The sequence below is a fragment of the Anomaloglossus baeobatrachus genome, chromosome 7 (assembly GCF_048569485.1).
Source record: "Anomaloglossus baeobatrachus isolate aAnoBae1 chromosome 7, aAnoBae1.hap1, whole genome shotgun sequence".
NCBI lineage: Eukaryota > Metazoa > Chordata > Amphibia > Anura > Aromobatidae > Anomaloglossus > Anomaloglossus baeobatrachus.
Window position 1 is genome coordinate 104,702,994 of NC_134359.1, and position 25,777 is coordinate 104,728,770.

Genomic DNA, 25,777 nt, shown 5'->3' on the forward strand with positions numbered 1-25,777 from the left:
TATCTCTTGTCATTAGCACATAACTCCCTTATTTGAATCCCTCTCTAATCACCTTGGCCATGCTGTACATGCGGGTGCTAGTAGGCTCAGCCATCTCTTTCCTTAGGTTGACATCTGCTGGCCATGATTTGTTCATTGGAAGATTTGAGGTGAAGCCATCGACCGATGGGTGACACATTCGTAGAGCCTTTTGGAAACTTTCTTCAAATGTACGACCAATAGCCATGACCTAAAAAACACAATATGAGATGTGAAGATGATATTTAGAGGAAAAGTTAGTAGATGTTTTTAGCATTTATGTAGATACAATATTTTGGTGTTGAATAATTTAAAGGGAATCTGTCAGCAGGTTTTTGCTATGTAAGCTGAGGACAGCATGATGCAAGGGTTAAAAACAAAAAGCAACTGTGCCTCTCTTATTTGTATGTATGCTATTGTTTACTTTAATAGTTTTATTACCCTATGATTAACATTGCTGAACTAGAAACTCACATGCAGAGACGTCTGACCCACCCCCTGCTGTGAGTGACACCTTACAGTCACAATCACTATTGAGAGCCTGGTGTGGGTGAGGACAGCTCTCTTTGCTCAGCTACATGCTTAAAACTCAATTCTTTGATTATATGAGAAAGGCTGCACCCAATAATCTATGTGATACACCATTAGGCCAGAATCACACTTGCTAGTGCCTCGCGTGTAACTCGCGCGAGTCTCTCATGGTAGAACCCGGCATGGCCGCACTCTCCCCTGACCGGAGCGGGTCGGTTGCATGTATCTCAATGCAGCTCAGACGCTCCTGTATGCATAGTGTGCGGCCATGCCGGGTTCTACCATGAGAGACTCACGCGAGTTACACGCGATGCACTAGCAAGTGTGATTCTGGCCTTTGATTCAGAATCTGCTTGCCTACATTATGTTACTCTCACATGAGGTAGTAAAAACCTGCTGACAAATTCCCTTTAAGTATAAACAATTTAGGATCATCTATATAATTTTAGCTTACTAATAATTTTCTATTTTCAAGAATTTAAAAGATAGACGTATGGATCATATATTGGACAAATTAATACTTTATAATAGTAATCATATTATATATACTAAACTAACCTCTCCGACACTCTTCATAGAGCTGCCAATCAATCCTGAGGCACCATGGAACCGATCCAAATCCCAGCGGGGTATCTTAGTCACCATGTAGTCCAGACTGGGCTCAAAGCAAGCTGTGGTTTTTCCAGAGACAACGTTCCTAATTTCTGGCAGGGGTATACCCAAGGCAATTTTGGCAGCAATGAAGGCCAGTGGGTACCTATATACATAAGGGTTTCAACATGCTCATAATATAAGAGACGATTGTCTTACATACTTTGACATATATTGATATTGGAATAAATCTTACCCAGTGGCTTTAGAAGCTAAAGCAGAGCTACGGGAGAGGCGGGCATTGACTTCAATGATGACATACTCCAGGGAAGTGGGATGTAAAGCAAACTGGATATTGCATTCACCAACTATGCCCAAGTGGCGCACAACTTTGATAGAAACGGCCCTCAACATCTGACACTCTTCATTGGAAAGAGTCTGGCAAGGAGCTACAACAATTGAGTCTCCTGTTTGGTGAAAAAAGAAATGTATGTTAGTGATATGATTTATCCAAGTCCAGTATTTCTTGAAACTTGGACTAACATTATTCCTATTGTGTGATCTGACTATAGCTGAGAGAATGGAACTACAATTCAGAAACAATGAGGAGGCCATGTACACAAGGTACAGAGTCCACCAGCTCATCCTAAATGGTTATTGTTAATTGTCGGCAAAGATAATGGACCCCTGCTTGACTTAAAGGGAATCTGTCACCTGGTTTTTCCTCCCCCATCTGAGTGCAGCATAATGTAGAGACAGAGATCCTGATTCTAGTGATGTGTCCCTTACTGAGCTGAGTCACTTGCTGTCATTTTGATAAAATCACTGTTTTCTCTGCAGCAGATCTAGCAGTTATACAGCTCATGAATATGCTGGACTACCTGCAGCATACCAAGTAGTCCTGTAATAATAATCTACTGCTGATTAATCTGTGAATTTATCAAAACTACACTAAGCAGCCCAGTAAGTGACACATCACTGGAATCAGGGTCTTTTTTATCTACATTATGCTGCTCTCAAATTAGGTGGCAAAAATCTGGTGACAGATTCCCTTTATACAGTAATCATGACAAATGAAGATCAGCTAACTGGGGTTCAAGCTTATTCAGGATATTAATTTTGACAGCTTTAAAATTTCAGGTACATTAAAACATGACATCAAGACATGAACTTGCACATTTTGGACATAACCCTGTCTTTAGTTTCTCTTATACTATGACTGAGGACAGTATTATGTCCGAAATGCATGGATTTGTGTCATGGAATTTTAAAACTGTTGAAGTAAATATGGTGACCAAGTTTTAAAACAAATCATGTGGCGATATTTGGATTTCGTGAATGAGGAGGATCTAAGGCATCTAAGGCCTCAGTTCCACTTGCGAGAGCATCGGAAACGATATACTAATGACCCCCTGTTGCGGGTGTCAGCCGAGGGTCATGCGACAGTGATCTAATCTTGTGATCACATCACAGCTGCGGAGGAAGGGGGAGCACTTTCTCCCCATCTCCTCCGCTGTCTGTCTCTACGTACATCGCACTGTGGTCGGATGACATGCAAGTGCAGTGCGATGTTTCACACGCTCCAATAGACTTGTACGGGTACATGTGAGCCGAGACTTGATGTTAAATGCAGCATGCTGGGATTCTTTTCTAATGCTGATATGTCATGAGAACTCAATCTCAGATGGACACTGCCCCATAGTTTTGCACTGGTGCGAGTGAAATCCGATATTTTAACGGAATGCACTCGTCTGTGCAAAACACAAGTGGAACCGAGGCCTAAAAGTGATTATTCACTCAACAATGGAGCTATAACTTTTCTTGCTGAAAACAAAATGGACAGCCAGTCACTCAGAGATTAGATTATAGCTGCCTATTGAAGTCTATGAAGAATAGAAGGGTTGAGGCGGAAGGAGGAGCTGCTGAGTAGGAACCTGCTGCCACCCATCTATATTCATGTGAATAGGGCTTTGCTGCCATCGGAAAAAGTGATGACGTCCTACCAATATGCAATCACTAGTCACTTTTTGTGATGGCAAAATCCTATTACATCATATTAAAAATACATTTTTATATCAATTAACCATTTTCCAATATCATATAGCATAGCCATTACCTGTGTGGACCCCCATAGCATCTACATTTTCCATATTGCAGACGGTGACGCAGTTATCTGCCGCATCTCTCACCACTTCATACTCAATCTCTTTCCAGCCCACAACTGAACGTTCCACCAAGATTTGATTTGTCATCGCCAAAGCCTTGAAGAGAAAAATAAGTAGATATACATAAGAATACAATGAATTTTAATGCTTAAAATCTTTTAATCATCATTGTACAATTTTCTCTTTCCCATCTAATAAATCAATATCATTAAAAAAATCGACAAAAATAATTATTGTCCCAAGATAAATCCATCTATTTGTGAGCTCTTAGCATAGGTCATATTTGCTGCTTTCTTCAGCTAACGCAATCCGTGAATGGAAAGCACATCTTGAGAATTCATAGACTAATCTACGATAATCACAATAAATCCTATATTGTTAAACTTCTCTTTAGATTTCTCTTGAACATTTTTTTTCTCAGAGTGTTTTATTGTGTCTCCCAAAAAAAATGCTTTATCCTTTTCTTTTCAGTTCTTCTATTTCCACTATGGTTTGTCTTCGAGCATCTGCACTCTGCGCCGGTGCATCGGTCCATTAAGTCGGTACACGGAGTACTCAGGATATTCTGTAGCTTTCAGAGATTTTAATGGAACACTTCCCAGTTAATTTACTCTACCTTGAAGAGCCGACTTTCTTACCTTTGTTGCCAAGTCTGTGAGTGTTTCCTTATCAGGACAAAGACCTGACCCTAGACCACCTAAAGCATAAGCAGATCGAATCATAACAGGATAGCCAATTTTATCAGCTGCATCCAGGGCATCTTTCACCTAAAAGCACAAATGTATTTTCATGTTATGTTTTGTTTTATTTTTTTTTACTTTGTGAAGATTTAGCAAATGCATAGAATTTAAAAAAAGATGCAATATGGTTATGTAAATTCTATGTAACCACCATATGCTTATATATTAACATTTCTTCCATCATTACAGTTCGGGAGCTGTTGCTGTCTTATCTTCTTTCTATTTTCATGGAAGAATCAGTAATTGATTGGCCAAGAAATACTGATCTCCAGGAAGACACCGTGCATCAGGCATCAAGAGTGCCAGCTCAATAATGCAGCCTGGTTCACGCCGGTACTGAAGACGGACAGACATCTGTTTTCCATGGAGGTCAATGATATCTTGGAAAGCAGATTTTCTTGGCTGATTCATTGGCTCTGTCTGAAAATGTGACCTACACGTATGAATGGTGATGAATAAACATCCGAGCATGCACCTAATCAGATTTGTCACCCATCTGTAAATTCCTGGACAGTCAATTAATAAATTAATATAAACACATTTATTTAATGGCTGTAAAAAATATATATATCTGTTCATGAATGCTTATGTTTATTAAATTTGGAGACTCTACATGGAATATTATGGGTATATATATATATATATATATATATATATATATATATATATATATATATATATATATATATATATATGTATATATATATATACATACATTGTATACACTATACACATATATACATATATATATATATATATATGTATAGTGTATATAATGTATATATATATATACACATTATTTTACTGATAAAATAAGTTTCTGTGAGTATCTCAGCTTTCGGTGAATAAAAATACTAATATTCAATCTGTATTTTTTTAATAAATTACAGATATATGTACATTATCTATCTATCTATTTTATATATATATACACTATATTCCCATTATTTTACTGGCAAAATAAGTTTGTGAGTATCTCAGTTTCCGGTGACTAAAAATAATATTCAATCTGCATTTGTTTTTAATAAATTACAGATAACAGAGGTATGGCAGATCTTATTAATGTGCTAATTAAATACATTGCTCTAAATGTCATACATTCCTTCATGTCCATAGAGCTAAGACGAAGTTTGTCTGTAGCTGCAAGTTTGGGGACCTTAATGTAGATTGTTTTAAACAACAAGGAGTAAAGGGAATCTGTCAGTAACATTACACCACACAAGCACACAAATGAGCTTATAAGTCTTTGACATCTAAATCCATTGACACCTTTATATCTTCTATCTGTTGCTGCAATCTCAAGTATTTGGTGTTTTGATTCATATGCACATGAGACATTAAGTGCTCTGAGCGTGACAAAGCACTTAACAACCCTCTACCTCCCCAAGTTGTTTCCTTGCTCACTATCAGCATCCTTAGCTTGAGTGACAGAAAGAAATCAGACAGTGAGCTATCAATCAAGCTAAAGAGGCCAGTGCTAGATAAGGAAACATACTCTGAAGTAGTCCTTTGTTAAGTGCTCTGTCACACTCAGAGTGCATAACACTTAATTTGCATATGAATGAAAATACTAATTACTCGGGAATGCAGCAACAGAAAAAAGATGTAAAAGTGTCAATGGACATTTCAAAGATCTACATAACCATATATGTGGTTTAGGGTGGGTTGATCTTACCGACAGATTCCCTTTAATCTCACACAATAAAGGTCCTTGGTTTCCCCTAGGTATAGTTATAACCAAAGAAAATAAGAAGCAGCACCATGCTCATGGCTAGACAAAATTACATCCTGTCAGAATTAAAACTATTTAGACACTTGATGCTAATTTATTGCATTTAGCTATATTGATCCCCTAAAACACTATAAGAGTCTTACCGATTCTACAGCAAAGCTTGGTGCAATGGGTTCTTTAATCTCATTGAGTTTGTCAGAGAAAAGCTGCCTGTCTTCTGTAAACATGATGGACTCCACTGATGTCCCCAATACTTTAACTCCATACTCCTTAAGCACGCCACGTTTGAAGAGTTCCACGCCTGGTACAAGAGCAAAATAGTATGAGATTTGTGTTCATTTAGGTTGTCTTTTGGGTAGCAGTTATGTGTAAAAATGATATAAGTCCGAAAAAATATAGTATGTTAACCCATATCCTATCCACCGCTATTAACTTGAGAACGGCGGCAGCTATAGGCATAGAAGTGGTGTCTAGATATAGTAAAGTAGCCATGCGCTACGCAATGAAACTACCTATAGCACCACCTGGTGGAAAACAACGGAGTTAGCATTTTTATCTCAAAAACTGAACGAGATAGAGAAAAAAAGGGAATTAAAAAATTGTAGGGCAACATCAATTCAATACGAATCGACACCTTGCATACAGAAATGCTATGATATGAAACTCATGACCCCCCCAAACATTGAATGCTGGTCACGCATATGGCGCTCATTTAACTTTGATGCTCAAAGTGGCCCCCGTCAGCTGCAATGCACATCTGGACTCTGGACAGCATACTGTATCTTGCTGCACGTTGTGCAATATGGTAGGTGACACGTTTGCACAAGCATCTGTGATACGTCGTCGTAGGTCCTGCAATGTTGGTGGAGGGGTCGCACACACCTGCTGTTTGATGTGACCTCACAGAAAGAAGTCCAATGGGGTCAGGTCAGGTGAGTGTGTAGGGCACTCCACGCAGCCACCATACCCAATGACTTGTAGGAAGGTCTCCATGAGGTATCGCTTCACGTCCGCAGCCTTGTGAGTTTTACATGTTCTAATCATAGCATTTCTGTATGCAAGGTGTCGATTCGTATTGAATTGATGATGCCCTACAACTTTGTTATTCACTTTTTTTTTCTATCTTGTTTTGTTTTCGAGATAAAAATGCTAACTCCGTTGTTTTCCACCAGGTGGCGCTATAGCTGGTTTCATTGCGTAGCGCATGGCTACTTTACTATACCTAGACACCACTTCTATGCCTATAGCTGCTGCCGTTCTCAAGTTAATGGCGGTGGACAGGATATGGGTGGACACACTGTATATCTGACTTAATAAATTAGAATTATCATCAAAAATCTCCCACAAATTGAAAGTCATTAGTAATTAGATAACATCTCAATATACACCTATTATGAAATTAAGTTCCATATCAGTGATATAGTGACACTTGCCAAGTTATAAAAACAAAAAAGTATATTTTATTAAATTAATCAACATATTTATACGGAAAGATTAAAAACAGGTTTCCTCCTATCCAGGATATAAGATCCACAATGCTAACTAATAAACATCCACGGTGGATCAGTGGTTAGCACTGCAGTCTTGCAGCGCTGGGGTTCTGGGTTTAAATCCCACCAAGGACACCATCTGCAAGGAGTTTGTATGTTCTCCCCATGTTTGCGTGGGTTTCCTCCGGGTACTCCGGTTTCCTCCCACACTCCAAAGACATAGAGATAGGGACTCTAGATTGTGAGCCCCAATGGGGACAGTATTGCCAATGTATGTTAAGCGCTGTGGAATTAATAGAGCTATATAAATGAATACAATTATTATTATTATTATTATTATTCCTGGTGGCAATATACCTAAATGGAAATCTAACAATTTATTAATGACTAGGCATGGTACCCATATCTAGTTTATTGACACGCACACACAAAACAAAGTAGAATATAGGAAAGGATGTGTATACCTGGTGTATCAGTAGTAGTGCTGCGTCCTGACAGTCCCTTAATAAATTATAGCATATAATTTACAATAGCATTTATAATTGCCTCCCATTATTGTAAAGAGGTTTATCCTTCAGGGAAAACCATTCCATGCCCCTCTCTGCCTTGTGATGTATGTACTACACCATCATAACTCATTGCGATTAGTGATGAGCGAGCACTACCATACCATCCTTGGGTGCTCCGTACTCATAATGAATAGTGATAAGCGAACCCGAACAGGTGTCCGGGGCTCAAACTTGAACATAGACTTTTAAAAAAAAAAAGTCTGTGTCCGAGTTCGGAGTTCAGGTGTTGTTCGTATGCTAATAAAGTTTGTTGAAAGGCTGTAGGGCAGCCAATCATCAAGCTTTATTGCTTGCTAAAGATGCCTGGGTACTGCTGTGAACAATAAAGAAATGAATAAAAAATTACATGGGCTCCCTCCTATTTTTGATAACCAGTGCAGCTTAAGCAGAGAGCTGTGGACTGCAGCCCTCAGCTATCTGCTTTACCTTGGCTGGTTATCAAAAATAGAGGGGATCCCAAGCCATATTTAAAAATTATTTATTAAAATAATAAAAAAACAGAGTGGGTTCTTCCCTATTTTTGACAACCAGCCAAAGTAAAGCAGACAGCTGGGGGCTGGTATTACCAGGCTGGGAAGGCCCAAGGTTATTTGGCCCTTCCCAGCCTAAAAATAACAGCCTGCAGCCGCCCCAGAACTGGCGCATCCATTAGATTTGCCAATTCTGGAGCTTTGCCTGGCTCTTCCCGATTGCCCTGGTGCAGTGGCAATCGGGGTAATTCTTTTAGGGTTGATGTCAGGTGTGAATTGACAGCTGGCATCAAACCCAGGGGTTAATAGTCTATTAGACACCCCCATTAGCAGCCCAGCAAGTGTAAAACATTTCCCAGTTCTGAATATCTATCTCATAAACAAAACTAACAAAATTTAACAAGGTATACTCACCGCAGTTCAGGGCAGTTTGTCCACCCATCCCCAGGATGATGCCATCTGGTCGCTCTGTTTTAATAACTTCTGTGACAAATTGTGGTGTGATGGGTAAGAAATAGACGGTGTCTGCCTGCTTGATGCCCACCTCGTTAGTCTGGACTGAGGCGATGTTGGGGTTCATGAGGACTGTTTTCACACTCTCTTCCTATGGATCACATAGGGTGTTAATATCAGAAATAGTTTAGCTCAATAGTACAATTACAACCTATTACAGCAGTTATATCCAAGAATTCACACAAAGAGGGCTACATGTCTCTATGAAGAGCACAGGTCAATAAGCGTGAAGGAAAAATCTGCCAATATGGTACTTGTATTCCAATAATATGATGTGAAATTAAATCTGTATAAAACGGTTTACTGCAAGTATAGAAAACTGTTGTATGCTTGTTGGCCATCACTATCCATAGTTTACAGATCATGCATTGAGGCCTGAAACAGCTTTATTTTAATAAATAGTTAAATACTTAAAGGGTCCCCCCCACAACAAAGTTTATTTTAATCAATAGATCTTGGGATAATAATCATTTCCACAATTGGATGCGTTTAAAGAAAATGTTCCTGTGCTGAGATAATCTTATATATGTGTCCCTGCTATGTACTATGTAATGGCCGTGTCTGACCGTACAGGGACATGGTCTGATCATATCACATATCCTGGGTAGGGGAGGGAAGTAAAAAGTATAAAGACATTACAGCACAGGATTGCAAATAATTCTTTGAGGTAAAACATTCTTTAAAGACAGGAAGGGAATGTTTTACCTCACAAAAAGAATCAGCTATGATCCTGTGCTGTGAAGTCTTTATGCGCTCTTTTGCTGTGGTATGACCAGACCATGTCCCTGTACGGTCAGACACAGCCATTACACAGTACATAGCAGGGACACATATATAGGATTATCTCAGCACAGGAACATTTTTATTAAACACATCGAATTGTGCAAAATATTATTATTCCAAGATCTATTGATTACAATGAACTTTAAAATTAATTTAAAAATAACTTTGTTTGTGTAAAAACCCTTTTACATGATATTTCTGTTCTATAAAGCAGGACCATTATATTGCTGAGAAAGGAGGTAGAACTTACTTGCATGGATCCATGATTTTGTTTATGGAGTTTGTGATGGAAATTATATCATGCAAATACGTACTGTTTTAGGCCTCTTTTACACGTCCGTATGGCACACGTGTGTTCTCCGTGTGTTATCCGTGATAACACATGGAGAACGGGAACTTTCTGCTCACCTGTCCCTGGCATCGATGTCCGTGGTGCTGATCTTCGGTCTCCGGTCCTGCCGACTCCCCGCTGCTGCTGCTTCCGGCCGCAGTGAAGTGAATATTCAATTAGCATAATGAGCGGCGGTCGGAAGCAAGTGACAGCAGCGGCAGAGACAGGAGGGCTGGAGAAGGTGAGAAAAGGTTTGTTTTTTTTCTCGCAGATACGCAGTTTTCTCCAGCGTGTGTCACATGGAACACATCCGTGTGGTCCGTTTCTGTTACGTTTGACCCGTTTGCGTTCCGTGACACCCGTGATGCCAGAGAAAACGTGGACATGTCTACATGTGGAGCACATGGGCACACGTATGCTCCACACTTACACACGGTCCATGGCAGAATACGCACATGAACGCAGACCCATGGATTTTAAATGGTCTACGTGTGCACGTGTCTCCAGTACGTGAGAAAACTGACCATACACATGCCGGAGACACGGACGTGTGAAAGAGGCCTAAGGTATCTAGTGTAACATTTCAGGCTTAAAAGGCATATGTCACCAGGATTTCACACACTATTTATATCAGCATGTAACTCTTTCAAAGACAAGTCCAGCAATGCTGTTACATGACCAGTCCATCCCTCTGTTACTAAGAAATCAGCATTTTAATTAATGTGCAAAAGAAGCTGAAGAGCTATTTGTAGATCTGAAGCCTCTGTCACTCCAGCTCTATTCCCTACCAAGAGCTACTTCCCCCTGCTTTTCTGATAGTTCCTTTGCTTGCCTGCAGCCACATAACATGGAAGCTGTCAGTCAAGCAGAAGGAGGTGGTGCTGGTGGGGAATAGAGCTGGAGTGACAGAGGCTTCAGATCCATAATAGTGATTCCTCAGTAATCGAAAAAAGGTTTGAACATGTAATGGTATTGCTGAACTTGTCTTTGAAAGAGCGACTTGCATATATAAGTAATTTGAGGAGTGAAAACCTTCTGACAGATTTCCTTTTAAGCAGATCTGTCCCCCAGCCATTATCTATGTGAGAATCTATATATATAATTGCCTTATTCTGTCTGTCTGTCTGTCTGTCTGTCTTGCTCCAAAATTGTGTCCTTACGGTGACAACCGTCTGATTGGCCGCTGGCTCGGCCTGCCCCCCCCCCACAGATTGGTCGCTCGCCTCGGCCTGGCCCCGCCCCCCCACACGGATTGGCCGCTCGCCCCGGCCCTCTGCACGCATCGCCAGACATAACCTTGTGGTGCTGGGATCGTGACGGAGCCGGTGAACGCTGGTAACCATTATACACATCGGGTAACTAAGGTCCCTTAGTTACCCGATGTGTATCATAGTTACCAGTGTACACTGGCTCCTCAGCGGCCTTGCCCCGCCCCCCCACCATGGATTGGTCGCTCGCCTCGGCCTGGCCCCGCCCTCCGCATGGATTGGCCGCTAGCCCCGGCTCTCCGCACGCATCGCCAGACATAACCTTGCGCTGCTGGGATCTCGACGGAGCCGGTGAACGCTGGTAACCATTATACACATCGGGTAACTGAGGTCCCTTAGTTACCCGATGTGTATCATAGTTACCAGTGTACACCGGCTCCGTCACGATCCCAGCAGCGCCACACATACCCTTGCAATGCTGGGATCGTGACGGACCCGGTGAATGCTGGTAACCATTATACACATCGGGTAACTAAGGTCCCTTAGTTACCCGATGTGTATCATAGTTACCAGCGTACACCGGCTCCCGGTACACATGTGCAGGGAGCCGGCATTATACTCCTCTCCCCCCAGGACTACTCCTCCTATTATAGTCCTATTATACTCCTCTCTAAGTATAATAGGAGAACTATTATAGCATGGGGGATGGAGCACGATGGGGAATGCGCAGCATGGGGGATGGAGCATGATGGGGAGTGTGCAACATGGGGGATGGAGCACGATGGGGTGTGCAGCATGGGGGATGTAGCACGATGGGGGGTGCGCAGCATGGGGGATATAGCACGATGGGGAGTGCGCAGCATGGGGGATGGAGCACGATGGGGTGCGCAGCATGGGGGATGTAGCACGATGGGGGGTGCGCAGCATGGGGGATGTAGCACGATGGGGAGTGCGCAGCATGGGGGATGTAGCACGATGGGGAGTGTGCAGCATGGGGGATGGAGCACGATGGGGGGTGCGCAGCATGGGCGATGGAGCACGATGGGGGGTGCGCAGCATGGGGGATGTAGCACGATGGGGAGTGCGCAGCATGGGGGATGGAGCACGATGGGTAGTGTGCAGCATGGGGGATGGAGCACGATGGGGGGTGCGCAGCATGGGGGATGGAGCACGATGGGGAGTGCGCAGCATGGGGGATGGAGCACGATGGGGAGTGCACAGCATGGAGGATGGAGCATGATGGGGAGTGCGCAGCATGGGGGATGGAGCACGATGGGGAGTGCGCAGCATGGGGTATGGAGCACGATGGGGGGTGCGCAGCATGGGGAATGGAGCACGATGGGGGGTGTGCAGCATGGGGGATGGAGCACGATGGGGGGTGAGCAGCATGGGGGATGGAGCACGATGGGGGGTGCGCAGCATGGGGGATGGAGCACGATGGGGAGTGCGCAGCATGGGGATGGAGCACGATTGGGGTGTGCAGCATGGGGGATGGAGCACGATGGGGGGTGCGCAGCATGGGGGATGGAGCACGATGGGGATTGCGCAGCATGGGGGATGGAGCACGATGGGGGGTGCGCAGCATGGGGGATGGAGCACGATGGGGGGTGCGCAGCATGGGGGATGGAGCACGATGGGGGGTGCACACCTCCCCCCAAAACACACACACACTGCCACACATGCACTGCACAACACACCACACACACACTGGGAACCACAAACACCGCCCTACACAGACACCCACACACAAACAGCGCGGCACACACAAATATACGCACATGCCGCACAACACACACATTGCACAAAACATACCTCCCACCAAAACACACACACACACCCCACACCCACACAAACCGCGCAACACACACACAGCGCTCCACAAACAACGCAACACACACAACGCAACACACAAACAACACCGCTCTCACCCCCCGCCACACCCAGACAACACCCAGAACATGTACAGCACCCTACACAAACACTTGGCAACTACACACAACAACATCTATATATATAACAAAAATCATACATTAACTACACAATACGTAAATTCTAAAATACCCGATGCGTAGAATCGGGCCACCTTCTAGTCTATATATATAGTTGCCTTATTCTGTCTGTCTGTCTGTCTGTCTGTCTGTCTTGCTCCAAAATTGTGTCCTTACGGTGACAAGCATCTGATTGGCCGCTGCCTCGGCCTGGCCCCCCCCCCCACGGATTGGTAGCTCGCCTCAGCCTGGCCCCGCACCCTCGCACGGATTGGCCTCTTGCCTTGGCCCTCCGCACGCATCGCCAGACATAACCTTGCGCTGCTGGGATCGTGACGGAGCCGGTGAACGCTGGTAACCATTATACACATCGGGTAACTAAGGTCCCTTAGTTACCCGATGTGTATCATAGTTACCAGCATACACCGGCTCCCGGTACACATGTGCAGGGAGCCGGCATTATACTCCTCTCCCCCCAGGACTACTCCTCCTATTATAGTCCTCCTATTATACTCCTCTCTGAGTATAATAGGAGAACTATTATAGCATGAGGGATGGAGCACGATGGGGAGTGCGCAGCATGGGGGATGGAGCACGATGGGGTGCGCAGCATGGGGGATGTAGCACGATGGGGGGTGCGCAGCATGGCGGATGGAGCACGATGGGGAGTGTGCAGCATGTGGGATGGAGCACGATTGGGGGTGAGCAGCATAGGGGATGGAGCACGATGGGGGGTGCGCAGCATGGGGGATGGAGCACGATGGGGGGTGCGCAGCATGGGGGATGGAGCACGATGGAGGGTGCACACCTCCCCCCACTGCACAACACCACACACACACTGGGAACCACAAACACCGCCCTACACAGACACCCAACACACAAACAGCGCGGCACACACAAATATACACACATGCCGCACAACACACACATTGCACAAAACATACCTCCCACCAAAACACACACACACACCCCACACCCACACAAACCGTGCAACACACACACACAGCGCTCCACAAACAACGCAACACACACACAACGCAACACACAAACAACACCGCTCTCACCCCCCGCCACACCCAGACAACACCCAGAACATGTACAGCGCCCTACACAAACACTTGGTAACTACACACAACAACATCTACATATATAGAACAAAAATCATACATTAACTACACAATACGTAAATTCTAGAATACCCGATGCGTAGAATCGGGCCACCTTCTAGTGACTGTATAATCTTCTAATTGAAATAAACATTTCCATCTAAAAAGTGAGAGAGCTTATGATTCCAAACTTTTTTAATCTCTGCCTGACTGACAGCTGCAGCTTGTAGTGAGCAGTGTGAGATATTCGTAGTAGCAGGGAGGAGGACCATTGAGGGTCAATCTGGCTAAATGAGCAGAGATTAATTGTATCATTAAAAAAAATAAATAAAAGGCAAGTCTGGCATGAATTTTCATAGCAAGTACACCAAGTCTGAGATGTCCATTTATTAATATATGTCTTTTTTGTTGTGAAATTTGATGCCAGATTTATTTTAAGGTGAAATAAGTAAAAATAAATACCTATATCGTCAGGTCCACCAGGGAGCGCAGAAGCAGAATGGAGATAGAACTCCAAAGAGTAGTTAGACTAAAGCCCACAAGGGGGCACAAGCACCAGTGAAAGGGTAGTCAGCAAGCCTAAGTTTTAATCAGGAAGTCACGTCTGAACAAGGGAGTGAGCAAGCCGAAACAGGTGGGACACTCTGCCTCCTCTCCCTACGTTTACTGGTAACCTTGCAGCCGAGGGATTTAACTCTCTCCTTGCTAGTGTGTTTGTTTTTTCTCTGTCCATCTTTGTATATGCACAGTTGGCATCTGTGGGTTTTCGCACCTATGTTAGGTATGGTATCAGATTGTACCACCTTATACACTGTATTTTACATAAATAGGATAGATCTATCTATTATTGTATAGACAGTAGTTATACACCGTTGGCTGTATAGTTATTTCAGTGATAGAGATGCGGAATTGTGTTTTATATTCCAGTTTGTTGGAATGATTTTAAATGTTTTTATATTGTATACACAATTTTTTCTCTCAAAATAAAATCACATCTATTGCACATGACATTTCCAGTATGTATTGAATTTATTTGATTTAGAATTACTGGAGCCTTTTAGGTACTTTTTTTTGGTATTGAGACACAGGTGGAATCACGAGGGTCAGGAGCCAAGAGGTCATGTTAGAAGCCAAAAAGGGGAAGTAGAACCGTGGTTAGAAAATGTTACCGAGGTCAGAGGCCAGGAGAGCAAGTAAGTACAAAAGAGGGGGAGGGGAATGAGATAAAGAATGGGACCGGGGTCTGGGAGACAGAGCAGACAAACAGTACAAGGGAAACAGAGGTAAGGGAGAGGTAAGCTGGGTAGCAGAATGGATCAGGGCTAACTCACAAAAAACAGTTGTGCACGCTGCAGAGCAGGAACAATTATAGGTGGCGTGCCGGAGATCTCCACACCATAATAAAGCGGCATGAGTCCTGAAACGAGGCACAACAGAACAGACCCCTCCCACCTGACTTAACGCCATCAGAGTCAAGCTACAGTCATGACATATATAGAAATAAAACACAAGCAGTTGCGTAATTTGAGGTTTGTGGGCCCCAATGGAAAATCTCCCACATATCACAAGTCTTAAATAGTGTTGGTCGTCTCATATGGGCTGAAAGGACCTTTTGTGCCCCCTAGGCTCCACTTTCGCTCTAAAGTGCTACTGTATCCCTTACATCCACTACAATTATCCCGTAAACACAAGTTTTGCTACAATGCTGCACGTGATGCAAATTAAAGTGGATAACTTACTTTCATAGCTTTGACAGCCTGAGATCCAGAATAATCAAATTCTCCAGCTTGTCCAATAGAGAGACCTCCAGATCCCAAGATGAGGACTTTAGATACCTGCAAGTCAGAATATGTAAAATAAACAGCATGACATTTAAAAAGTGCTTTAATGCTCACACTGAGACACTGTAGTTAATTAAGAAGCCTTTAATTCAGAATAGATTGAAATATGATTTCTTGTAATGATACCCAATTCATAAAAGTTTAAATAGCAAGAAATGAAAATTGAAGATAACTCAGGCATGTAATGATTTTACTAAAACGTATTATTTCTGGCAGTGATATTTTAAAGAGATGTGTTTTTTTTCCTACCTCAATTCTTTTAGACTGTAGAGCAGGTTTGGGCATTACAGATGCCAGGGTGGTGCCTTTACCCTTCTTTATCATTGACAGGAAAACATCAAACAGGAACTGAAAACATGAGACGGAACGGGAAGATCATAAATGTCTATTGTACGTTACTTATACCCTGAATCAATGAAAATAAGACCTACTGATGCCCTAGCATGAGTTTTCATGATTTTTGAGGATGCTCGAAATATAAGCCCTACTCCAAAATAAGCCCTAGTTATAGTTCATTAAAAAAAGTCAACTTAAATAGTGTCCAGGTATCTGTACATGTAAAAAAGTAAATCAATTGACATATAGACCCTTATTCAAGGAACCCAAAAACAATTATACTCAAAAGACCCCATGAGACCCGAAAGGTTGGCAAGTGCCAGGCTCTCATACTTGGAATGGGTAGTCCTGCTGGTCATCCCACTGCACTAGATTGTTGCTTATAGAAAAATAAGGCATCCCCTGAAAAAAAAGCCCTAACACATCTTATGGAGCAAAAATTAATATAAGACCCCATCTAATTTTTGGAGAAACAAGGTAGTAACTAACAGACAAGTTCTGGTTAAAGTGGTGTTATTCGTCAATGTTGAGCATCAATTACCATACCTCTGTGTCAACCGGTCCGGGATTGGCTTCAGGGTGAAATTGGGCAGTAAAGATCGGCTTGGTCTCATGCATGATGCCCTGTAACATAAGAGAAGAGTCTAAAAATCCTTACCAAATTTCTACAAATTCTTACTAATAAACATAATAGGCTTTTAAATATTGCTCACTTCATTGCTCTGGTCATTTATGTTCACAAAGAGAGGTTTCCATCCGGCAGGTAGAGATTTGCTATCTACCCCGTAAGCGTGATTCTGAGCAGTGATGAAGGCTTGTCCATTCATTGTGTTCATAACAGGCTGGTTCTGTCCTCTGAAAAGTAGCGATATAACCCATATGCAGTTAGGATTTAATAGAAATATTAGTCCTCAGCTCTATATATATATATATATATATATATATATATATATACAGTATATAAAAGGGTGAAGGAGAGGGTAATTTAGAAAAGTTCGGTTACGCAATGTGATAAATAGTGATGAGCAAATACTAAAATATTTGGATTCGGGATATTCGTACCAAATATTTAGTAATGTTTCAGTATTCCAGTATTTGTCCCAAAATACAAACCTAATGAAAGTCAGTGGGGAACCCAACAATTTTCTGGAAATCCTTAAGAAAAATGCTCAGGTTCCCCATTGACTTCCATTAGGTTCGTTATTCGTGACGAATACCGGAAGAGTACTAGGTATTTGGTATGAATATCCCAAACCTGAATATTTTAGTATTCACTCATCACTAGTGATAAACAAAAGATATGTCTTAGGGCGTTTATAACTGTAGATGTTGGGAAGTAGCCTGTCCGGGGTAGTACAATACAGAAAACTGGGGTCATTCAATAATAATGAAGGAGGTTGATGAGGGAGATGCAGCTTATAGGGGATGCTTGTCATAGAAAATAGGCAGAAAGAGAAGTGATATTGAGTTATATTTATCGAGATGAGAATGACTTCAAGCTACAATAAGGTTTTAGCTGTTTCCACAATAAGGGCAGATACTTATATGTTGTGTATGGTCTATATTAAATATATGTAGTGGTATAATGTCTTTGTTACGTGATAAAAAGGAACCATTTAGGAAACAATCCTGTTTTGGTGAGTATTAGGAGGACTTATCTCCAATGCTGTAAATTTTCATCTCATTGATAACCTAACAAATTTCACACCTGTTAGCCATTGGCAACCTGTAGGTCTTGGCACCAGCTGCCAAAGCAGCAATCTCATTTCCCATGCAGATACCAAAAACTGGTTCATTGCGGTCAGTGAAGACCTAGAGAAACAGAAGACAATTGACTAGTACCTATTAAACATATGTTATAGGATAAGCTGGCTTTTTTTAGGGTTTTTGAACTTTGCAAAATACTCACTAACCTTCCTCAGATTCTGTATTAGAGGCTGGGCCAATTCTGGGTTTCCAGGTCCACTTGTGAGTAAGAGACCATCATATTCCATTTTTGTGAAGTCATGATTCCAGGGTACCAGGTTCACCTCTGCTCCTCTCTGAGGTCAGAAAATAAAATTTGCATAAGTTTTAGGTTCAGGTCTTTTATTTGTATGTGGTCTACAACAATCTTTTTAGGAGCGACAAATCATTTTTCTATATATAGTCTTAAAGGGGTTGTCTACTACTTGGACAACCCTTTATTAATCACCATAGTTCCTTCATATAAAATAGTAGCCTATTTAGTCATCTCTGGTGCGGCTACCATTGCAGAGATGTCGGCGCCCGTTCTCCTGGGACTCGTGTGATGTTACTTCAATCAGAATCCACTTTCTTGGGATAAAACTGACACCCGAAAGAAGTGAGAGCTTCTGTAGCTCCCTGACTTCCTCTGGATGTCAGTTATATCTGAAGAAATAGAAAGGAAAGTAACCACTGATTGGCTGAAAGGCTCATGTGACATAATGTAATGTGAGCCCCGGGAGAACAAGAACCAACATTGCTGTAAAAGCACCCATACCACAGGTGAGTATAGATTTACTTTATATGGGGGAACTATGGTGATTCAGAAGGGGTTGTTCTTCCTTGTAGTGGACAACCCCTTTAAAGGGAACTTATCAGCCACAATAATTGCCTATTTTGCCATAAGGTTTGCTGTCCTCTATGGAAGCTCCTTTGGTTAATTTCCACTATTAGGTTTTATTATATAGCATAATAACAATGTTATCTTTAGAGAGAACTACAAAAATATGATTTACCTGCAGATGTAATGGTAATCTGCAGGTAAATAGTGTTTAAATCATGTCTGGCTGTCTTCCTGGAGCACAGCTACATGGAGAAAAAGAACTGCAACTTCTCACTTCCAGTCATCGGAACGGTACAGGAGTCTATTAAAGTCACTGCTCACTACACAAAGGGCATGCTGCGATTACGCCTTGGCACCTTGACTGTCATCTTGCTCTGCAGTGTATGTATGCTGGGCAGGCTATCAAGCAAGCTGTCAATCAGGGTGCAGGGGCCTTGATTACAGCGCTTCATCTGTATAAGAAGCAGCAACTAACCACTTCCTGCACAGCCCTGATGATTAGAAGCAAGTGGCTGCAGGAGGAATATAACTTCATGTTCTCCCTGTAGCTGTGCTTCCAGTAAACCTGCGAGACATGATTTAAATGCCATTTTAACTGCAGATTACCATTATATGTGTAGGTAAATAGCATTTTTGTAGCTGATAGGTTCCATTTAAAGACATCATTGTTATTTTGCTATACAAGCAAACTGAATAATGGAAAAGAACCAAATTACTTTGCAGCTATAATATACACAGGCCATCATTGAGGCTTTTTCACTCAGCAGGGTATAAACTTTGAGACCGATTCATTAAGACTAGTGCGTGAGGCACTTAAGTTTTAATGAATCTCTCTCTGGAGTATAATGTGCCAAATTCATTGGGGGGCGCACACCACTGAATTTGATGCATCATCTCAGATGCATGCACCTCCATGTGCCTCACCCACGGTCTATAGTAGCATTTTTGACTTAAGAAACACTGGCACTTTTATTGAATTTGATGAAGGTAGCCATGCCCTGGTGACGGTCCCTCCCAAGCACTGTCCATTTTGGCAGAGCTGCTTTAAACTGGTGTGAAAAGGCAAAAGTCGCATAAGTTTTGCACAATTCCACGTCCCTTTGAAACCTTGCGACTTTTAAAGGACCATTGTGTCACTTTTCTTGTGTCTTACCTTTACCAGCTGACGGATGATGTTGTGTTTTACGCCACAGTCCACGGCTACAATTCTAACAGGATTCCCTTTGCCAAATACTTTCACCTCCTGAAATGAATTGCAAGAAAATGATTTTGTAAAATGATCCTGTTCTCGTCGGTGGTTGAGGTTCTTTTCTCCAGATTTCTATATATATTTATAATCTAACGCAAAGCTGCCAGGTGCATCTACTTCACATAAATACTGAGAGAAGTTCTGTCTCTTCCACTGAAGCCTTCAAGTTGCCTTAGATGTTAATCTGTCCTCACGGGTGTGAGTTTCTCTCGCCATGATTATAAAGTATTCTCTATAACCAGGAGGGATGAGTGACTAGTGTTCTGAATTAAAATGTCTCAATTCTTTGATTAAAAACAATACTTTATTGATAGATGTCAGTCTATTTTTCCAAAAAGGGAGAATTCGGTGCACAAGTTGGCCGATTTGGAATGTCATTGCCTTTTCACATAATTGGTTTCTGATGTTCTTTCTGATGGATAATAATTTAATTGTCCTTTATTACACTTTTTCCTATCCCTAGTGTTCCTAATTGGTAAAAAAAAAATGTGATGTAAAATCAAAATTCAAATTTCCTACATGATGTGTATTTAGAGGGGATCTATAGTAAGTAACATGACCCCATCACATAATTCAAGAAGGAGCTATCCTAATCACGTGTCAGTGTCGAGTTGGGCTACAGTCTGGAGATACACATCTCCCATGAGCTTTCTCCATCTCCTCACCGGTATGTATGCTTACGATACATCTCGTGAGTTGAAAGTCAAGTCTCGAGAGATTTTTTTTTTGAAAATGCAAATAATGGCCCCCATCATATAATAGAACATCTGCCGTCCTACTCTTGTGCTGTTTGAATTATGTGATGGAGCCATTTTTTTACATTATTGGAGAACTTCTATAAATAGGTATACAAATCCTCCAGAATAGAAACCATGTTTTGCAGGGCAGTATGGTGATTCAATAGTTAGCACTATAGCTTTGCAGTGCTGGAGTCTGGATTCAAGTCCTACCAAGACGATGTCTACAAGGAGATTTTATGTTCTCCCTGTGTTTTTGTGGGTTTCAACCAAGTAATCCAGTTTTCTCCCACACTCCAAAGACATGATGGTAGAGAATTTAAATTGTGTGCCCCAGTGGACACTGTGATGATGTTTGTGAAGTGCTGTGAAATTAATGGTGCTATATAGGTGAAAAAAAATCAACTTTATACTTTATATTTTTCCATTTTTATTCATGCTGTAATATATTTGGTTAAGGGTTTTTTGCTGTCTAGTCAGGACCACTGTCCCTCTGATAGCTATTTGTATGTATATCCCCTCCAAGGCCCAAGTACAAAGCATTGATTTTGGTGAGTTTACCAAAAATTTTGGATATTGTCTATACCTGCTGTGAATGGTAATACTGATACATGCTACTTATGCATGGTCTCTATAATATCAGATAGAGACAGGTGCCATTCAATCTAGGTATTTTTGCACAGTGCACCTTATAATTTGGGCATCCATGTATAGTTTTTAATATGGTTAGTGTGTAGTTACACAGATATGAATTTAAGTCTATTTATTAAAGGTTACATTTTATCCTTTATTCTCACTTGGTACTTTTGTTTGTTATTTGTTCAACTCTGTTGTCATTATTTATAACTGGCTCTGCACTGCTGAGCCTTTTGTTGGTGTGCTATCTTTGGGCTCCGGTCAGGTGAAGGGTTAATCTTACTCTGCATCGTTCCTGTGGTTGGCTTCTTTGGAGCATCGCCAGTAATAGTTTCTGCTTTCAGTGTGCAATCCTGGCTTCATGAGTTTTTCTTGATATGTCCTGTTCCTTGCTTCCTTGTCCTGACCTGTGTCATCCTTCCGGTTCATCTGTTCCATTCCCGGACTCCTCGGTCCTGCCTGTCGTGCTCCCAAGTTCTGTCAGTCTTCTCCCCAGGCCCGACCTGTTACTTCCTCTTCCTTGTACGTTATGTAGATTTCCTGGCCTCTGACCTGTATTTTCGTCCTAGACTTCGGCTTAGTCTCTCCCTCCTGCTGTTTATGTTATCTCTTGGCTTCCGACCCCTGGCTACCACCTGACCACGTCCTGTTTGCTCCTGTAATACTGATGAGACCTCCTGTTGCATACTCGGCTAGTTGACTACTCTTGCGCCTTCTAGTGTTTATTCTGCTAAGTGCACTCTGAAGCTATATCTCCTGCTAGCTTCAGTAGTTTCCTTGCCAACGTGACACCTGTTTAAGCTCGTAAGTCCTCAAAATGTCTTCCATCAATGTTGCCACATTTCTATACCCACTTTGTGCCAACCGCGTATTATATGCACAGAGTATTATAGCCAACACTGTCGAATTGGACTTCGTACCAGCACAGTGAAGACTTTCTGTTTGCCTTTCTCATTTGCTCATAATAACAATTGATTAATGGAAGAAATGTCTGTTTGAGTCCAGATCTTTGAAGAAATTTTTGTCTTCAACACTTAATAGTTCAAAATCACTTATTACATTTGAAGATGACTCTCCTGCAAAAACAAGCTATGGACCTCTTCTACACATAACATTCATGGCAGCATCTAACGAGCTCCTACACCAGACCTCATCTCTGAAGACATTCTCAGACTATTTTCTTGGTGTGAACAGAGCGTTAATGAAGGAGGCAGAAGCAGATGTTAAGAAATCAATTTTTGGCTCTTGCTGAAAAGAAATGTACCTCACGCTGGTTCATATTAAGCGGCTGTTTATCACTGAAGCCGACAGATTACTGTGCTCACTAATTATTGCCAATGGTAAATTTCATTATTGTCAACTCTATTTTACGAGATGGCTTTTAAAGCCTTCAAATTGGAGTTATGAAATATTCCTCCTGTTGTGTCCCAGATCATCTGGAAATGTGTCAGATTCTTAACTTACTGTGACAGCTAAACTCCCTAATAAACCATTAAATTACATGACCGGGCACATTTATTAAGGGGATCGTAACATAGAGATAATTGGATGGACAGCCTTCAAGAAAACCCAACACAAGTAAATACAACTATTTACAGCATCATTGGGGAATATATTACCGGATCATACATTTAATTGAAATGTATGTCTTTTTATGAAGACTTATACATATAATTAGTTAACCATTAACTATTCATTTCTTAACTTTTTACTTTATGAATAGTATACCCCAAGGTTGTGTTCAGGCTGTGTGTTTTTGCAACAATCGTGAAAATTCCCTAACACTGCGACAATTTTCAAAATTTGCATGATAACGATACTGAATAATGATGATGATTATACAGAACCACAGAAAATGTCATTACTTGATAACTTTGAATAAATATCATTATGAAATACAGTAATCAGTTAAAGGAACCTGTCAGTAGATTTGGGGCCTATACGCTGCGACCACCACCAGTGGGCTCTTATATACAGCATTTTAACATGTTGTATTTAAGAGCCCAGGCAGCTGTGAGAACATAAAAATCACTTTATGATACTTACCTAAACGGTTGCTGCGGTGGAGTTCGGTCATATGGGCATCTCCGGTGCTGGCACCTCTTCTTAAGGTCATCTTCGTCCTCTTTCTGAAGCCTGTGTCCATGACGCGTCCTACGTCATACATACTCGCCAGTCCCGCGCAGGCGCACTACAATACTTTGATCAAAGTGTGCCTGCGCAGGACCTGAATGCCGGCACGTGTGGATGACGTAGAACGCGTCATGCACCCCGGCTTCAGAAGAAGGACGAAAAAGATGGTTGAAAGAGGAGGCGCCGGCACCGGAGAACGGAGACGCCGATATGACCCAACTCCACCGCAGCAACCATTTTTAAAGGTTTTTGCCTAAAAACTTAAAAAAAAAATTACATGGGCTTTGCCATATGTTTGGTACCCTAGCCAGGTACAGCAGGCGGGTACGGGCTGCCCCCAACCCCCAACTGCCTATTTGTACCCGGTTGGGAACCAAAAATATAGGGAAACCCTTTTTTTTAAATTATTTCATGAATTTCATGAAATAATTTAAAAAAAAAAATGACATGGGCTTTGCTCTTTTTTTTGTGTCCAGCCAGGTACATCTAGGCAGCTGGGTATTGGAATGCACAGCACAGGGTGGCCCAAGCTTTCTGCCCCCCCCCCCGCTGCGAATTGCATTCCAAAGCCGCCCCATAAAATGGCGCTTTCATAGAAGCGCCATCTTCTGGTGCTGTATCCAACTCTTCCAATGGCCCTGGTGCCAGGTGGCACGCTGGGTAATAAGGGCTTAATACCAGCTATGTTTTACCAGCTGCTATAAAGCCCGAGATTCTTAATGTCAGGCCAAGTTTGACCCGGCCATTAAGAATCTCCAATAAAGGGTTAAAAAAAAAAAAAAAAAGACACCACACAGAGAAAAATACTTTATTACAAATAAATACACAGACACATTAGGGACTCCATGTTTATTACTCCCTCTCATCCCTCCACAATCGAGAGATTTCTGTACTGACCATGCCAGGAGAGAGAGAGGGTAAAGAGAGAGAGAGCGAGGGAAGAGAGAGCGAGGAAAAAGAGAGAGAGAGCAAGGAAAAAGAGAGAGAGAGCGAGGGAAAAGAGAGAGAGAGCGAGGGAAAAGAGAGAGAGAGCGAGGGAAAAGAGAGAGAGCGAGGGAAAAGAGAGAGAGAGCGAGGGAAAAGAGAGAGAGAGCGCGAGGGAAAAGAGAGAGAGAGCGCGAGGGAAAAGAGAGAGAGAGGGAAAAGAGAGAGAGGGAAAAGAGAGAGAGAGGGAAAAGAGAGAGAGGGAAAAGAGAGAGAGGAAGGGAAAAAGAGAGAGGGAGGGAAAAAGAGAGAGGGAGGGAAAAGAGAGAGAGGGAAAAGAGAGGGAAAAGAGAGAGAGAGGGAAAAGAGAGTGAGAGGGAAAAGAGAGAGAGAGGGAAAAGAGAGAGAGAGGGAAAAGAGAGAGAGAGGGAAAAGAGAGAGAAAGGGAAAAAGAGAGAGGGAAAAGAGAGAGAGAGGGAAAAAGAGAGAGGGGAAAAGAGAGAGGGAGATAAGAGAGGGGAAAAGAGAGAGAGAGGGAAAAGAAAGAGAGAGTGGAAAAGAGGGAAAAGAGAGAGAGGGGGAAAAAAGAGAGAGGGGGAAAAGAGAGAGAGGGGGAAAAGAGAGGAAAAAGAGAGAGAGGAAAAAGAGAGAGAGGAAAAAGAGAGAGAGGGAAAAGAGGAGGGGGAGATGGGGTGGGAAGATGGGAGGGGAGAAGAGAGAGGGGGGGAGAAGAGAGGGGAGGGAGAGAAGGGGGGAGAGAAGAGAGGGGGGGGAGAGAGAGGGAGAGAGGTGCTCTGTCACCAACTTGCTCCACTCTGTGACTTGTGGTGCAGGTGACAGAGTGGAGACAGTTGGCCCCATGTAGCAGGACAGGTGACAGAGCAGAGCGGTGACATGCTCTGCTCTGACACATGCAATGCTGCATGTTACCAGCTTGTCAGTGTCTTGCTGCGTCCTGTAGTGCTGGTGGGTGTATATGATCACACCGCCCGCTCTCCTGTCATTGGAGCAGAGCGGACGGGTGGAGAGTGAGATCAGATACTTACGTGACAGGGGGGGGTTTCAGCTGAAGAAACCCCCCCTGTACTCCACACTGGCGGCCCGTGCCTCACCAATG

At 42.5% G+C, this 25,777-nt stretch overlaps 1 protein-coding gene across 1 annotated transcript in view; it reads right to left on the reverse strand.

Moving 5' to 3' along the window:
- The window catches only part of CPS1 (carbamoyl-phosphate synthase 1), a 175,390-nt gene that overhangs the window by 125,863 nt on the left and 23,750 nt on the right, over positions 1-25,777 (reverse strand). Inside the window, exons 7-20 of the mRNA XM_075317540.1 lie at positions 20,135-20,224; positions 18,326-18,454; positions 18,121-18,224; positions 17,126-17,267; positions 16,959-17,036; positions 16,326-16,424; positions 15,975-16,070; positions 8,721-8,910; positions 5,921-6,078; positions 3,944-4,072; positions 3,257-3,401; positions 1,397-1,607; positions 1,108-1,306; positions 53-229 (exon numbers count right to left, since the gene is read on the reverse strand). Coding sequence (XP_075173655.1) covers positions 53-229; positions 1,108-1,306; positions 1,397-1,607; positions 3,257-3,401; positions 3,944-4,072; positions 5,921-6,078; positions 8,721-8,910; positions 15,975-16,070; positions 16,326-16,424; positions 16,959-17,036; positions 17,126-17,267; positions 18,121-18,224; positions 18,326-18,454; positions 20,135-20,224 — 1,947 coding nt within the window. The remainder of the gene's footprint in view (positions 1-52; positions 230-1,107; positions 1,307-1,396; positions 1,608-3,256; positions 3,402-3,943; positions 4,073-5,920; positions 6,079-8,720; positions 8,911-15,974; positions 16,071-16,325; positions 16,425-16,958; positions 17,037-17,125; positions 17,268-18,120; positions 18,225-18,325; positions 18,455-20,134; positions 20,225-25,777) is intronic.